The 17,189-nt window shown below is 37.3% G+C and overlaps 1 protein-coding gene across 3 annotated transcripts in view; it reads right to left on the bottom strand.

Annotated features, from left to right (window-relative positions):
• Window positions 1-871: 871 nt before the first annotated feature.
• LOC124711495 (lebercilin) overlaps window positions 872-17,189 on the bottom strand; it is a 181,904-nt gene continuing 165,586 nt past the window's right edge. For all 3 annotated transcript variants that reach the window (XM_047241605.1, XM_047241608.1, XM_047241607.1), the window contains exon 9: window positions 872-2,141. In XM_047241605.1, coding sequence (XP_047097561.1) covers window positions 1,245-2,141 — 897 coding nt within the window. In that variant the 3' untranslated portion in view covers window positions 872-1,244. The remainder of the gene's footprint in view (window positions 2,142-17,189) is intronic.

Below are 17,189 nucleotides of genomic sequence, written 5' to 3'. Positions count from 1 at the left end.
GAATATGTGCTGATATGAAACTTCCTGGCATATTAAAACTGTATGTCAGACTAAGACTTGAACTTGGGATCTTTGCCTTTCGTGGGCACGTGCTCAACCAACTGAGCTACCCAAGCACAACTCGTGACCTATCCTCACAGCTTTACCTCTGCCAGTAGCTCATCTTCTACCATCCATGAGTCATGGTTGAGCACTTGCCTGACAAAAAGCAAAGGTCCCAGATTCGAGTCCTTGTCTGGTATAGAGATTTAATCTGCCAGGAAGTTTAATATTGACACACCCTCCACTGCAAAGTGAAAATTCGTTCTGGAATCATCTCCACTCTCCTTGAAATACTGCCAACTCTGCAACTTTTGATTATGTATATAATGTGAAAATAATTACTGAACCTAAGTGTTGCCAAAAGACTGTCACAGGTCTATGCAGTCCTTCTGAAAAATATGGAAATCACACAGTTCAGTGTTCATGGTGAATCCAATTTATTGAAAATACCTATCCAGTCCTCAAAGTTAATATCTCCATTCCTGAGGGCTAACCTGAATCCACACTGCATTTCAAGCACAATACAATGAAGCCAATAAGTCAATAACCTCAGTGACATCATAGTGATACGCTTCTAGCACAAAAGAAAAATGGAGAGTCACAAAGCCTTTACCCAGTGGCAAGCAAGACACACCAGTTTGCATAACAACTATATAGTCGGCAGAATGGTGCCTTCTGAAAAAAGTAAGTAAGTTCAAAAGTATTTATTCAGCATGTTGTTGCAAATTTATCTATGCTATCAATTTTTATAATTTATTTTAATGAACTTTTATAAATTATTATTTCATGTGGTACTGTGTAAATATATTTATTGAATTCAAGGTTGTAATATGAAACACATGCCATATTTTAAAGCCCAACAGAAATATACTATACAGACACATCAACATTAGTATTATAAATTTTCTTGCATTAATATGTATTATCACAGTGTTTTCATGTGACTAGTTACACTGAAATGAATGATTTGTAATGTATCTTTCCAAGATCGTGCACATGTAACATAGTGGGTGGGAAGTGTGCACTTATATACTGAGATATTCATTCAACTTCTTCACTACCAACTGAATATTGCTTTAAAGAGGTTTCTTCTACCTGCATTGTTTTTTTGCATCAACAAAGTGTGGGTGTATTATAACTGGCTATTCATATCAAAATATATTCTATAAACAAAGTGATTTTATCAAAAATACATAAATACTTCAAGAACTTCCAAATAACTCTCTCATCAGATTTGTTTTATTTTTAGCCCTGTCAATATCAATTTCAGTATCTTCTACGCCAACGTCTGTATGGACATCTTTCCCTTTGTCTATAGCCTCCAAAGCAGCTAACAGCTCTCCTTTCCTGAATGTACTTTGCTTCTCTTCCTCTTTTATAGGTGCATGCTGTTTGATATTTATCTCAACATTCTCTTCTTTAATTACCGTATTTTTTGATACCCTTTTTGGTCTCTCAATTGAGTTGCAAGGCTGTTGAACAGTTTCGCTTTCACCACTACATGTAATTTCAGCCAAGGAAGGTGATCTTACAAAATTATTTTCTTCCACACTGTGCTCTTCAGAGCTGTTGCTATGTGAGTGAGAGTTAGATGAAGCGGAGGTGTCGTTGAAATGTGTGTGTGCTGTGTCGTTTATATTACCATTATTGTGTGATGTTTGTATTATATTATCAGAGCAATTTTTTAGAGAATTGTCTATTAGTTGTGATGTCACTGGACTGCTGCTGTAGCTCTTTGGAGTGTGTAAACTCGACACAAATTTCAATGGCTTTTCAGAAACATTATCTGAAAATTCCTTGCTTTGATCTGAATTGTGCTGCTCAAGTGGAGAAGACACTCTACTAAGTTCATCAGTAGTGACAGTGTGCTCTTCTCGCTCTCCTACATCATCAAATAGCTCTCCACCAGACGAAACTATTGTCTGTTGTGAATCTGAGTCTGGGTCCTCCAGGATGGTTTGGTGGTCTTGATGACGCCTTCCATATTTTTGTTGCTTCAAACTATAACATGGTGTAGCTGCATTCAACTTCTTTGTTCCTGTGATCTGTAGCTGGTCCAGTTTTTCATCAGAAGATTGGGGTGTTACTTGATCTTGAACCTGCACATAAGACCAGTTTATTTATGGATACTGGGAAAGGAAATTCTTTGTTTTCAATTAACATATAGCCCTACTTAAAAACTAGAAATCATTAAGCTATACTCCACAATTTATTCTGTGCATAGGGATTGGGTTACAGAAATACCTCACGAATGGGGTGGGATTGGGATAGGGATGTATTGGGAATTGTTTGGGCACTAAACAGCATTGTCATCAGCACCCTTGTCCAAGATTTTAGTACTGTCGTATGAATAGTCTTTTCTTTTTAACACAAAAAGCAAAGACCATACAAGTACAACCACAGATGTAAAAAAAAATCACAAACATTAGGAGAAGGTAGGGGGAGCTTCTCATTAACTCATGTTAACAATCAAATTAAAAAGACTGCCTGTTGGCAAATAAGCAAATTATAATTGAAATCAGGTATAATGTAATTTAATTGTTGTTTGCTGAGGGTTTCATTAAAGAGGTATGCTTGCGTGCTTATCAGCCCTAAGCTATGACTGGCCGATTAGTCCGGTTTCCTGGCCAGTAAGTTCGAGTTTATGACTAATGTGTTCCCTCAAGTTACACACAGTATTGTTTAGGAGGGGATGAGCAAATTGGAAGTCAACTGAAGGAAGCAGAGGGGATAATCATTGACCAGAGCGTATTTGGACAGCAGTATACAGACAACCATCCCTTTGGGCAATACTGGAAAAATTTGTTGCAAATTTTCTTTGAATGTAAGGCTGTTCCTGCAGACCATAGTGCTGGCGAAGCAAGCCCGCCAGCTCACCTAAAATAGCTGCCAATAAGAAACACAGAATGGTGTCATGGGAGAACAGCTCGCTTTGTCTGCCACCTCTGACCTGGATACATATTCCTTCTCCCTACTCCACTGTAACATTATCATAATGGTTCCTCCAGTTTGCCATCTGGTTACATTCCTTGAGAGAAGCTACACAGCAGGAGTGGTGCATTTCCTATGATTATCTGTGTTACTATCATAGGAGGTGGTGGGGAAAAAACATGGCAATCATTTGAAAAAAGGCCAGCTGGCGAACACTGACACAATGAGTTCAAGTATATTTTCATACTTTGACATTTACAGAGGTTAATGAATTTTTCTTGACAAAATGCTTCATCTGAGAATACTATTCTATTTGTGACTGGAAAACGAATTATTTCTAGATAAGTTGGAACTTAGTTCATATATGTGGCTGTTTTTTGAAAGAGCAGAGTGTAGTAACACGGTTCACGTTTTACGTCGCACTTCAGAGTAGACCGGGAACTGTCTCATAGGCATGCCCGATGTGAACTGACTGGGCACGGCCTGTGCTGCCTGAGTTGTTGTTGTTCCGCTGGCAGAGGTCACGGCCGAATTCTCGCGTGCCCTCTGGTGGACGGGACTCTATTTGCGGCAACTACCGTCCGTGACGCGCTGTGTCGATGTGCGCCTCCCGCGATCTTTCTGGTGGCTACTGCACAGAGGATCTAAAACAAGTAAGGTGTATAGTGTATGTATGTGTGTGTGTGTGTGTGTGTGTGTGTGTGTGTGTGTGTGTGTGTGAGATTTTGTTACATATAGGTTTTATACTGATGGTCTTGTGGTGGATCAACTGAGAACCAACTAGAATGTTATGCTTCCCATGAGAATAAAATGCTTTGCTGAGATAGGAGATGCTCAATTAATAGTGACATGCCCCTTCAAGGATTTGAATAAGAGTATATAGGAACTGAATGTGCAGATCAAGCATATTGGGATATGTACTGAAGTTCATTTAATTTATGTGACTTGTAAAATATTTATGGAATCAAATTTTTTTAATCTGTAAATGTGTTTTTCAGTGTACAATCATTTTTACTATTGAAAAATTGGCCGGTGCTGTACTGAGTTTAAGGAGAATGTCAAGAAATGCATAAAGATCAGTAGAACTCATTGGAAACTATGTTTAAGAAACCAAACAACAGCACAATTCGATTTGGAGAAATGAATTCATACTGTCATCTTAGTGGTTACTAAAGTCACAAAAACGTGCCAGTGTTTTTTATGAGCTTATTCTGACTATTCACAAAGGAAAAATACTCCTCAATTTTGTAGCATAAAATATATTTAAAATGAAAAGAGATTGGTATTCGAGGAAGTGATGTTGCCTTGACACTAAAGAGACTGGATGTTCAACATTGCTATTTAACGAGAGAAGGCTGGAGCCTCTAAAATGGCATTGACCCTCCACTTCCAGAAAAATCATTCAGCAGCCAGTGCTTCCACAAAACATATTGAGCATTATTCATCAGAGGAATGAGTATATCCAGAAGGCATCCCCACAAAAATAATGGATAATGATGAATACATTCATAATTCAGCTGATAAAGCAAAGCTATGTGGAGTATTATAAAATAAAAAAGTAACAAACCCCTTAAAAGTAGCCAACACATTTAACAACTTTTTTGCAGGTGTTGCTGATAATACAATAAAATCAAACTTAAATAAGAATACCCAAGCCAGTGAATCCATACTATTATATAAAGACAAGTTGTTGTTACCAAAATTCTCTAAAAACAGTTGACCAATTTACTTCACATTTTTGCACGATGCTCTAATGAACAATCAGATGGACACAGGCTATAATTTGTTTTAATATATATGTGCAATATAGGGTGACATAGCAGTCTGTTAACATTTGAAAATGCACTAATTCACAGACTAATGTAGGCAGAGAAGTAAAAATTGACACATGCACAAAATGATATGGGGTTTTATTGAAACCAAAAATTATTGCAAAAACTGGCCAAGATGGCACTGGAAAGCAGTACGTCAGTGATGCTGCATGATATCTACAGATAAAATGACCTGTAGTGAGAGAGGGCGTCAGATCATCCCTAGCCTGGCTGATAAACACCTGCTGGAAAGTATGTCTTTTAGGAAGGATGATGCTTCACCTCATACTGCTTCATGTGTGAAAGAGTTCTTGCACACATCGTTTAGTGAAGATCGCCTACTAAGCCACCATGTCCGTCAGGTTTGGCCTCCCTCGTCCCCAGACCTCAATCTGTATGATTGTTGGTTGTGGGGTTACCTGAAGTTGCAAAAGTTACCACGATCATCTGACCTCATTAAGTATGCTAAAAGACATCTGACAGAAATTTCTCACCATGCCAATTGATATGATTTACATTGCTTTTCACAACATTGTCTCTCGACTACAGGCATTGATGAATGACGGCCAACATGCTGAACATTTGTTATAAAGAACATCCACTTTGCTCAAATAAATTGGTATGCTAATTATTGCTTTTGTATGATATGAGGGCAAGGTACTATTTGGATATGACACGCTGAAGAGATGGCAAGAATACATTGAAGAGCTATATCAAGGAGACCCTCTAACAGATAATATGATAGAATTAAGCGAAGAAGTAGAGAAAGAAGAACTAGGGGACACAATTCTGAAAGATGAATTTGAAAAAGCACTAAAAGAACTACCAGATAAGAAAGCGGCAGGTGTTGATGATATACCTTCTGAACTAATTAAGAAATCAGGAGACAAAATGAAAGCTACATTACTGCAACTCATACAGAAAATATACAAAACAGGTGAAGTTCCTGAAGACTATCAGAAATGCATCATATTCCCCATACCTAAGAAAGCATCTACTATGGACTGTGAAAACCATCGAACACTCAGTCTTCTTTCACACGCATCAAAAATTCTAATAAGAATAATTTTGAAAAGAGTTGAAAACCAATTGAATAGCACTCTAAGTGAAGACCAATTCGGTTTTAGAAGCGGTGTAGGGACGAGGGAAGCAATCTTATCTTTAAGACTAATAATTGAGAAACAAATTTCCAAAAACAAACAAGTATTTATAGCCTTCGTAGACCTCGAAAAGGCATTTGACAATGTTGTATGGCCAGAAATGTTTAGAATTCTGAAGAAGGCTGGTCTGAAATATAATGATAGAAGGATAATCTTTAAAATATACCAAAATGAAACAGCCTTAGTTAAGAAGGAAAACAAAGAAGAAACAGCAAAAATAAGGAAAGGAGTGAGACAGGGATGCCCACTATCTCCAGTAATTTTCAACGCATATATCCAAGAAGCAATAGACAAAATAAGAGAGAATATTGAAGTAGGAATAAAACTTAACGGAATGAAAATAGATATGTTGCGATATGCAGATGATATCGCCATAATTACAGAAAGGAAAGAAGATTTAGAAGCCGCACTCAATGAAATGGAAAACACCTTAAAAGAACAGTATGGAATGAAAATAAATAAGAAAAAGACTAAAGTGATGGTGAGTGGCGCCCTGAACTACAATGAACCCATACGAATAACAATAAAGGGAGAGAAACTAGGGCAGGTTACAGAATTTAACTACTTAGGTAGCAAAATAACAGCAGATGGAAGGAGCAAAAGTGACATTAAAAACAGAATACAACTTGCCAAAATAGCATTCAATGGAAAAAGAAACTTACTGACGAGTAGAAATGTTAGTTTAGACGTAAGAAAGAGAGTCATGAAAACCTATGTGTGGAGTACAGCCCTTTACGGATGTGAAACTTGGACTAGTGGAAAAGAAGAAAAGAGAAGATTAGAGGCATTCGAAATGTGGTGCTACCGGAGAATGGAAAAAATCAGCTGGCGAGACAAGGCTACAAACGAAGATGTCCTCAGAAGAGTGAAAGAAAACAGATCTCTTTGGCGAAATATACAGAAAAGAAGAATAACCTTCATAGGTCACATTTTACGGCATAACAATTTCATTAAGAGAATATTAGAAGGAATCATTGAAGGAAGAACTCGCCGAGGACGACCTAGATTAAGCTACATTCAACAAGTAATAAATGACATCGGGTGCCAGACCTATGCAGATATGAAGAAGAAAGTTGACAAAAGAACGGAATGGCGTGCTGCTGCCAACCAACCTGTGGGTTGATAACCGAAGAAGAAGAGATGATATGAAACCAATCTGTGCACCATTTTGTGCACTTTTTTGGATTCAATAAAACCCCGTCATTGCAAGCATGTGTGTTAATTTTTACCCCTCTACCTACATTATTCCATGAAGTACTGATTTTCAAATTGTAACGAACTTTTGGGTCACTCTGCATATACAGGTGAAACACTGTTACCAAACATTAAAAAAATCTCACAATACTGTAATGAACATTCATATGGACACAGGCAATAAACTATAATTCATAAATACATATGTAATATATAAATGGGAAATGCTGTTACCTAAAATCTCAAGTTCCTGACCGATTTTTTTCAATTTTTACAGAGTACTCTACTTAATATTAAGACCAAGATAGGCTACATATTTTTTTAATGTTTATACTATATAAATGGGAAACACTGTTAAAAATTCTCAAAAAGTTCTTGAATTGACATAGACTACACATATTTTTGAATGACAATGTCAAAGTTCTATGTTAAGACTGACTATGAAAACGAAATCTGACAGACAGGCTACATATTTTTTTAATTTTTATACTATATAAATTGGAAACACTGTTCAAAATTCTCAAAAAGGTCTTGAAGTGACATAGACTACACATATTTTTGAATGACAATGTCAAAGTTCTATGTTAAGACTGACTATGAAAAAGAAATCGCTGTGATGTGCTTTAAAAATGTAGCGGTTTAGTGTTCTTTCTTGTAGTCAGTTTCAAGTACAATAGCAAGATATGTAAATAATTAAACAAATTGTTCTTTCTCCTTATACAAAATTTCAAACAAATATTGTACACACAAAGATGTGCTGTTCTGTTTCCTTCCTTGCCATCTGTTTTACAGAAAACTGGAAAGGTGTATTTATTGCTTACGGCATAGTCCATATCAAATCAGACAGGCTAGGAAAAAATTTAACGTTCATAGTCTCGGATATTATTGAATTTAGCATATGTTAAAATGAAGGACTAAGTAAGGAACACATATCTTTTCTTGTTTTCTCCAAAAAAAAGTTCTCCTCTGAGATACAGCCCTCCAAAGATAACACTGTGCATACCATTTTGAAGATGTGAATCTCGGAAATTTTTTTAAAATGCTGTATATCTGGAACAGTTCTAGATATTTTGTGATTACAAAGAAATCCTCCATTTGGACTTATCTGTCAAAGTTCTTTTACTGTAGCATTCTGAAATGTTTTTATAATTTATGGAATTTATAAAAAATGCCAATCCATGAAATTTTTATTTTTTTTCTTTTGATTAGTACCATATAGTCCTACATTCCCTGAAAAGGAGAGGTTACACTTTTAGGTTGAACAGGTTTTATAAACAATTGAAATTTTTGCCATACATAAAACCTGTTTTATTACCATATTATCACATAAAAGGCTCATAAAAATCAAAACCTAGCCTTATTTAAAATAATTTTAGTTTTGAAAGATGAATAAGAGACTCATTTTTCAAGCATTTTAAATGGTTCCAAAATGTATTTGAAATGTCCAAAGACTTAAAGGTTTCAATTTATACTACTTCTGTGCACTCTGTTTTGTACTGAAACTAGCCAGTCAATGAACTAATAATGTGTTCGACTGCTTCAGTATCTTCCTATGATGTAGAGTGATGCCTTCCTGTTGAACCAAGAGGAACTGGAGCACTCACAATTGTCAAAACATTGTCAACAGGAAGTGAGCACAGATGGCATTGTTGCTGTCCTTCAGCTGGAAACCTCTACCCAGTTCACTACAATTTCATTTAACTCATAACTGGTGTCTATAATATCTGCAATCCGCCAATCACAAGTCATACACACAAGCCACAAACATCCCCCTTCTCAGGTTGTGAATAAGAATATTATCCTGCTGTTTCTCAGGTATTAGCTGAATGAATTAAAAGTCTTCTTTCTTGCTCTTTAAAGTCTGTGCAATATGAGTTCGCCCATCATTTTGAGTCCAAAATTGTGTCTTCTGAATTCCTTTCACAGGAATAGTTTGTTTGGACCATTCTTTTTTCTGCTCACAGAATTCTTCGATTTCCTCTTTGGGCAAAAGAATGAGGGATGTGGATGTGTAAGATTTAATGACGCTTGTAAAATCCTCAGCATTCTGAATTGCAGCTGTATTTGGTATGGAAAGATTATGTTTTGTAGCATGGTCCTTCAGCAGGTCTCCTACACCGTCACAAGACCCTCCCCAAGACCAGTAACACTGTATACCCAGTCAGTTAGCACAAGCGACTTACTCAAATCCAAAAACTGGTAACCATTTTTAAAATGACTAGTAGCACCATCAGATATAATGATGATCTTCTTTGCACCTGTTTGCAGTTGAAGAATTTTGCGCACTGCTAGCAAAGCATGTGCTGAGTCATGTCCTGTGTCATCACTTATATGTGCAACACTTGTGATCTTGTTTTGAAAATATGTCACCCCTGTAAACATTGAAACCTGGTCATTACTCCAATGATACCCTTGTACTTCTTGTGGGAGAGTCACAGACCAGTTCTCAGCAAAATCACAGTGAAGCACTAAACATAGTTCTTCAGACTGTACACACCCGTACACTTCTGCAATTTGTTGTTGTTGCCATTTCTTCAGATGCTGTTGTGTTACTGCTTTCACTAACCATTTATTAAGTTCATCAATGAAACTGTCAAAGGCAATAGTTTCCTTAATTAGTTTATTTTTCTCCCAAGTCGCCTATGTAATTTCTGCAGAGTTATCAGCTATGTGTTTCAGGCCAAGTGTCTGTAAAGACAGTCTTCCCTTTCCAGGGTGTCACCACATTCTTGAAACAAAGAAGTCTCTCACTTTACAACACAAACTACTAGAGTGCGCGTCATTTACGAAGGCGGTCGAGTTTAGGTTCGTTCTGCGCATCTGTCATCACAAAACACAGTCAGCCAATGAACAGAGAACGACGTTGCCAGATCTCAACTGCAGTGCAGAGCACGGACGAGTGTCTTCAGTTTTAGAAACGTTAAGTCATAAAGAAAGTAATTGAACAAAAGCAATGTCTTGATAGCAGACATTCTATAAAAGAAAGTTTGCAAAAGGCATTCTTTATACCAACTGCTTCATATTCTATAAATTAATTAAACCAAACAAGCAATAAGCCTCCAAATTCAGGCAATAGCAAGGCAATTCTTCTCACTAAGCGCTTTTTCGCAATAAAGAACAGTGGTAATTGTTTATTTCCTATTGTACTTCGACGAAATGTGAGTAATTCATAGTCATGCCAACAGTGTTTGTTGGTATTTTGCGTGATTCTTTAAGGAACTCCAGGCATTCTGTTGAACGCTGAGCTGCGTTAGTATAATGGTTATTATATTAGGCTGCTACGCAAAAGGTTCAGAGTTCAAATCTTGTTCAATGCTTAGTATTTTCTTTATTTAAAAACAATATCGAAGTGTCTTACTTCATGAATTTTATTCGTTTGAATGTAACTTTTTGAAATTTCTAGTGGTAACTAAAATCGACCATACAGAAAGTATATGCTGTGGACTTTTACCTCTGCAAACTCTTCAAAATTTCGTGCAATGGTTTACTACATTTAATGCTGCACAGTAACTGCATTGAACATCGAAACAAAATTAAGTCATTTATGGGGGGGAGGTATCACTCAATAAGATGTGTAAAAATCAAATTTTTGGGCCAAATAGTTTTTGTGAAATCGAATGACAAGTGTGTCAAAGCAGTCGGAACGCCATGTGTCTGCACAGGCGAGCAGTGCAGTGTTGACAAAATCGCGCACAGCACGGAACGCGGGGAGCACATCTCTGACGCAGCGAAAGTATTAATGCGGCCGTGGTGGCTTTACTTCATAAACTGCGCGCTATCCCCTAACTATACTATACTATGGCACTGCTTCTCTTGGCACGTGCAACTGGCAACGCAGCAATCTCCCGCATCTGGGCGGGCATGCACGAGCTGCCAAGATAAAAGAATTGAACTATAATGACTTCACACGACCAACAAAAGTGACATGTCACGTGCTCCACTAAGTTCTTCAAAGTTACCACACAAAGTTCAAAATTCGCGCAGTACACACATAAACAGACATCTCTAGGTGGGTGTGAAACTACCCAATTAGGTCGTAGTGCATAAATTTTGATCTTCCAATATGTGAAGTTGTATAGTTGCTCTTATAAATTGCAAAAGTTTCTTTAATACTGTGAGTCATGTACCTCGTCACTTTCACAACTTTTTGACCTTCAACTGTTACAGTTAGAGTGTCTTTTCTGTTGGCACTCTGGCGAGAACAGTCCCATTTACCTTCTAGATAAAATGACTGCACTATTTGAACTTGAGCTGTTTCCACAGGATGACCATAAAAGGGACCTGGTCTTCCAAGGACTCCTTTTACAGACCTCACATTTCTTGATTTGTCTACCATGTACTTTGATACTGATGGAACGTGGTTCAAAATTGTTTTCTTTGAAAATTTCGCTGGAATCATAGTTAAAATTTGAACCTTTTCACTCTAGGATGCACAATATTCAACAGCTGAATTGATATTTGTGAAAAATTTCTGGTAAAAGGTGCAAGAATGCTTTGATTCATTTTCTTCTGAAGATGGAATTTCTACTTTGAAGAGTGTGGTCAGTTTTGCTGTAGTGTATTCACCCATAGCTTTAATAATTTCTCTGCACTTTCTTGATGCATAGAGCTTATAACTCGACTTCACTGACCACGGATTCTCAACACGACTAACATCTATCTCTATAGTTTACGGATTCAGGGTATTTAATTCTTCCTCTATTGATGCAAAATCTGCATCGTCTGGGCCACGGGTGGCTTCACCTTGTTCAGATATTATCATTGTTGTTATTCTGTCAAAACATTTTGAACACAAAAAGTCGTCACTGGCAACATCTTCACTTTGAAACAGAGCATTCAAATGTGAACACTTATTTCCAACCTGAACACAGTCTTATGTATCACTCTTTTACGCGTATGCAAACTGTCAGCACAATTCACTTTCCTGTCGCCCCAGTCAGAAGACATTTCAAACAGTCCTTTTCACAAAACACAGTGCAACTGTGTCAACTGGCAAATTCCTCACGAAAACATACAACTCCCTGGGTGGTCTCAGATTTCTTAGAAGCTTCTTCAGTAAACAAATTAGCACTGAACAACTACAATACAGAAACCTGAGATGAAAAACCATGACAAAGAAACTGACAAAAAACTACAACAAAGTGTAAGAAATATCTGCAACAATGAAAGTGCAAAGAAATAACAGCAACAAAGAAAGTGATAAGAAATAGCTGCAACAAAGACAATAGTAATAAACATTGTAACAAAGAAATTAGTAAGAAACAACTTCAGTGAAGACACACATTACTGCTGAAAGTTAAAAAAATGATTTTTTAAAATAAAACCTGTCCAAACTAAAAAGTGGAAGCTCTCCTTTACAGAGAATATAGTACTACATGGTACTAATCAACATAAAAAAATCTAACTTTTCTGGATAGGCATGTTTGAAAAAAATGTTTTTTCTGTAAATTATAAAAAAAATTCAAAATGCGACAGTAAAAGAACTTATTATGTCCACACGGAGGATACCATTGTAATCATAAAGCAATTATCTTTCAAATAAAAAAAAACCTTCTCTATAACTGTTACAGAGATACAGCATTTTAAAAAATTTTCCAAAATTCCCATCTTCAATATGGTATTTGCTGTGTCATCTTTGGAGGCCTGAATCTTGAGGCAGGAAATTTTTTGGAGACAAAATAAATAAATAAATAAATAAAAATAAATAAATAACATGTTTCTTACTTAGTCCTGAATTTTAACATATGCTAAATTAGATAACATTCGAGACTATAAAGGTAGCCCTCTGCCTAAAGTGATACAGATTGTGCCTTACAGACTTCTGATTAGAATTGGCCCACTACCACATGATCTGAATTGTCTGAAACTATGTAATACCCTATCCATTTGCAGATTAAAACTGTGCAAACTACTGTCACTGAAGCTACTATCCTCACAAATTCGGCAGCTGGAGAGGTCTCTCTCATACCTGTACTGATGATTCAAACTGATTTACCCATTCATTTTAAATGACTTCAGTTTCCAATGAAGGTTGGTTGGCTGGTTTGGGGGGGTGGGGTGGAGACTAAGCAGCGAAGTCATCGGTACCATTGGACTAGGAAGGATTTTGTTTGCAATAACAGTAAACAAGGCTCAAGATCAGACAGAGGAGTAAGAGGCTGGGGGGAGGGGGTCGTGGAGGGGGATGAACATAGATGGGGTGGGTGGGTGGAGGAGATGGATAGAGGCGGGGGGAGGTGATCAACAAAGAGAGGGAAGGAGGGCAAGGGTAGAGAGAGGGGGACAAGGAGTTTGGGTTTGCTACTATTTTATAAGTGAATGTAGGGGGACAATGCATATCAGCTCTGTCTCACAGAATGAAGTAGTGAAAGCAATAAAAGGACTAAAAAATTCCAGCTTTGCAGGCACTGATGATGTCCCTGCAACAGTCTTAAAGGAGAGTGCACCAAACCTAACTGAAATACTTACACACTTTCCATTATGTATTGAAAACATCTAAGATTATTCCAATACATAAAAAACTGTGAGAGGAATACTGTAAATAACAATTTCCTCTTGCATTTCAAAAGTATCAGAAAAAGTTGTGTGTGACAACTTATGAAATTTGTAAATAAAAACGAAATCCTATGTAATGAACAAAATGTATTCAGAGATAAGGAGATCAACAACAGCAGCCATTTGTGAGTGCATCAATTACATACTAAGCCTGACAGACATGAAACAGGAATCAATAGGAGTGTTCATTGACCTATAGAAAGCTAGATTCTGCTGTCAAAGCTTGAAAAATACGGCAGTCGATGTCCACCAATGGATCAGTTCCTCCCTAAGCAATCTTAAGCAAGCAGTGTGCATCAAGCACACAAATGTCAACCTGAAAACAGTTTCTGTACACTTGTCATACAACAAACATACAACAAAACAAACAAACAAACAGTGTACCCCAACGATCAGTAATGGGACATCTTCTACTCTTTCTGAACATAAATTATCTAAGCTTAAATGTGGATGCTCATAAAACAATCATATTCGCAGATGACACTACAATTCTGTCAAAAGGGAAAAGTAAGGAAGAATTAAAGCAACCAGTAAACACTGCCACAAAACAACTTACACCTTATAATAAATAATAAACTATTGCACTAAAATTGCACAATGCTTCAAACAAGGATATGTACATCCCATCTGTCTCCATCATTGATGAACCATGTGATATTGGTATGGAAAAGAAATTCTTAGGACTATGGCTGCAAAGCAATGTAAAATGGAATAAACGTACTGAATACATTAATATGAAACTGAGCAAGACATGCTACCTTCGTTGCTCATTAAAATCCTGCTGTAGTGATAGATGAGTAATGAACCCATTTCAGGCCTACTTTCATTCTCACCTTAAATATGGGGTCACTTTCTTGGCAAACTCTAAAGCAGCCACCAACACTTTTGAACTACAAAAAAGAGCCATTAGAATCAGGTTTGGATGCAAACCTTGACACTCATGTAAACCCCTACATAAATCTCTGGTACTGCTCCTTTACCATGTATCTAGATTATGGAAACACTTATGTTCTTTAAAATAAATGGATAGGTAACGCCTGCAAATTACAGAAATACTGTGAGATCCATAATCACTTTACTAGACAAAACAAAAACATATATACAACCCAAATCAAAACAACGCTGTGTCAAAATGGTACTTTTCACATGCGAGTTATTAGATTTGGAAAATCTATGCCAAGCCTTCTTAAATATATCCTTAATCCATTGCAATGGGTGACAATAGCATCACATTAGTCAAAACTTCAACAAAAGCTTTGTTTCATGTTCAGTACTAACTAAGTCTGTGCATAGAGCAGCGCAGAGAGTGTCTACTGTAATTTATCAAATGAATAAATAAAATGCAGGCTGGCAATAGCAAGAAAAGGGAGTCTGAACAGAGAAATTTGTTAATATCTGATATAAACTACACTACTGATAAGTTTTTTCTGGAAGTATTTGTCTGAAGTGAAAGGTAGATGATTAGTAGTGTAGACAAGACTAGAATGGAAGCTTTAGAAATAGGGTGGTAGAAAAGAGTGCTGAGGATCAGATGGATCTAGATCAAATAACTAATGAAGATACAGTGAAAATAACTGGGGAGAAAAATACATAATGCGACAATTTGGCAGCTAAAGATTGGATCAGCTGATGGGCACATACTGAGATATCACGGAATAGTCAAATTGGTAATGGAGGAAAGTGTGAGGCATAAAAATTTTAGAGCGAGATTAAGGCTTGACTACAGTAAGCAGATTCAAGGAGATGTAGATCATAATAATTATTCTGATATGAAGAGGTTTGCATGGGACAGGCTAGCATAGAAAACTGCATTAAACTAGTCTTCAGACTTAAGATCACAACAAATATCTCATTCACGTATACGAGGGTAATCCCAAAAGTAGAGTCTCCTATTTTCTTATAAGTACATAGACCTGTTTATTTCTACAAAGATTTATGTCAGTTTACAGTTTGAACATTTAGCTATTTTTCAACACAATCACCATTTCTGTTGACGCATTTTTATATACACTATGGCAGTTTCTGTATGTCCATGTCATACCAGCTCACCGCCATGCTGTTCAGAAAGTTATGAACCTCTTCTTTCACCTCGTCGTCGGAGCTGAATCGCTTTCCGGCCAAATGTCCTTTTAACTTAGGGAACAGGTGATAGTCACTGGGTGCCAAGTCAGGACTATAGGGTGGGTGAGTGATCATGTTCCGCTAAAACTGTTGCAGGAGAGCAACAGTTTGACGGGCGATGTGTGGGCGAGCACTGTCATGAAGAATGTGTACGCCCTTTCTCAACATTCCTCGTCTCCGGTTCTGAATTGCCTGTTTGAGTTTATTCAGAGTCTCACAGTACCTGTCTGTGTTAATTGTGGTCCCAGTCGACCAGCAATACCCCTTTCTCATCCCAAAAAATGGTTGTCATGACTTTACCTTACCGGCAGACTGTGTTTGTTTGAAGTTCCACAGTTTGGCGAAGAAGGATGCCGCCACTGGTGTGATTGTTGCTTGGTCTCAGGTGTAAAGTGGTATGCCCAGGTTTCGTAACCCGTGACAATTGAGTCCAGAAAGTTGTCCTGTTCGACTGCAAGGCGGTGAAGAAATGCGCAGTCAGTCAGCATGCATGGCACCCATCTTGCACACACCTTCCAGTAGTTCTATGTTTTCGTTAAAATTCTGTGAGCGGTGCTTCGGGAAACCACAGGAACCAATGTGCAGAAATAATCCAGGATGATCCGCCGATCTTCACACATGCTTTGCTCAACCTTCAACACTGTCTCCTCAGAAATTGATGGTCTCTCACTCCTCTGTTTGTTGTGAATTTCGGTCCAACCAGCTGCAAACAACCTACACCACTTACAAATATTTTTGACATCCATGCACAACTCACCATACACTTCCATCAATTGGCAATGGATTTCAATCGCCACAGTGCACTTTGCATTCAAAAACCGAATAACTGCGCACAATTCGCACTTGGTGGTAACATCCAATGGGAGCTCCATTCTCAATGGCTGCAAGCCAAGGCTGAGTGCCTTAGTGCGGCGTACACATGTTTACAAACAGCACATGAAGCACTCTCCATAACAATTAACAATGTGACCAACTGCCACAAAAACAGAGTTATGTAATGATAAAAAAAAAAAAAAAAACAGGAGACCTTACTTTTGGGATTACCCTTGTAAAAGACATCCTTCCTTCAAATCATTAAAATTTCATCACAGTATAAATATATAATATGCCAAATATATGACACTTATCAAGTAAGCATGTCAACATACACCGAATGAAATCAAAGATGTGCTGCAGGAAAATAGCAGGTCACTATAGTCCATGTGAAAGAGTAATGGAGATTCTCAGGAAACTTAATTGGTTTTCTTAATGGGGAAAATGACATAGTTTATGCAAAAATCTGTTGGGCTTATTTAGACAGCCTGTATTCCATGAAGACTGTGTAACCATTTCGCTGCCACCATCATTTATTTTCCACTGCGAGAATAAGATGAGA

This window comes from Schistocerca piceifrons, chromosome 8 (genome assembly GCF_021461385.2).
Source record: "Schistocerca piceifrons isolate TAMUIC-IGC-003096 chromosome 8, iqSchPice1.1, whole genome shotgun sequence".
NCBI lineage: Eukaryota > Metazoa > Arthropoda > Insecta > Orthoptera > Acrididae > Schistocerca > Schistocerca piceifrons.
This window is presented reverse-complemented; position numbering and strand designations above follow the sequence as displayed.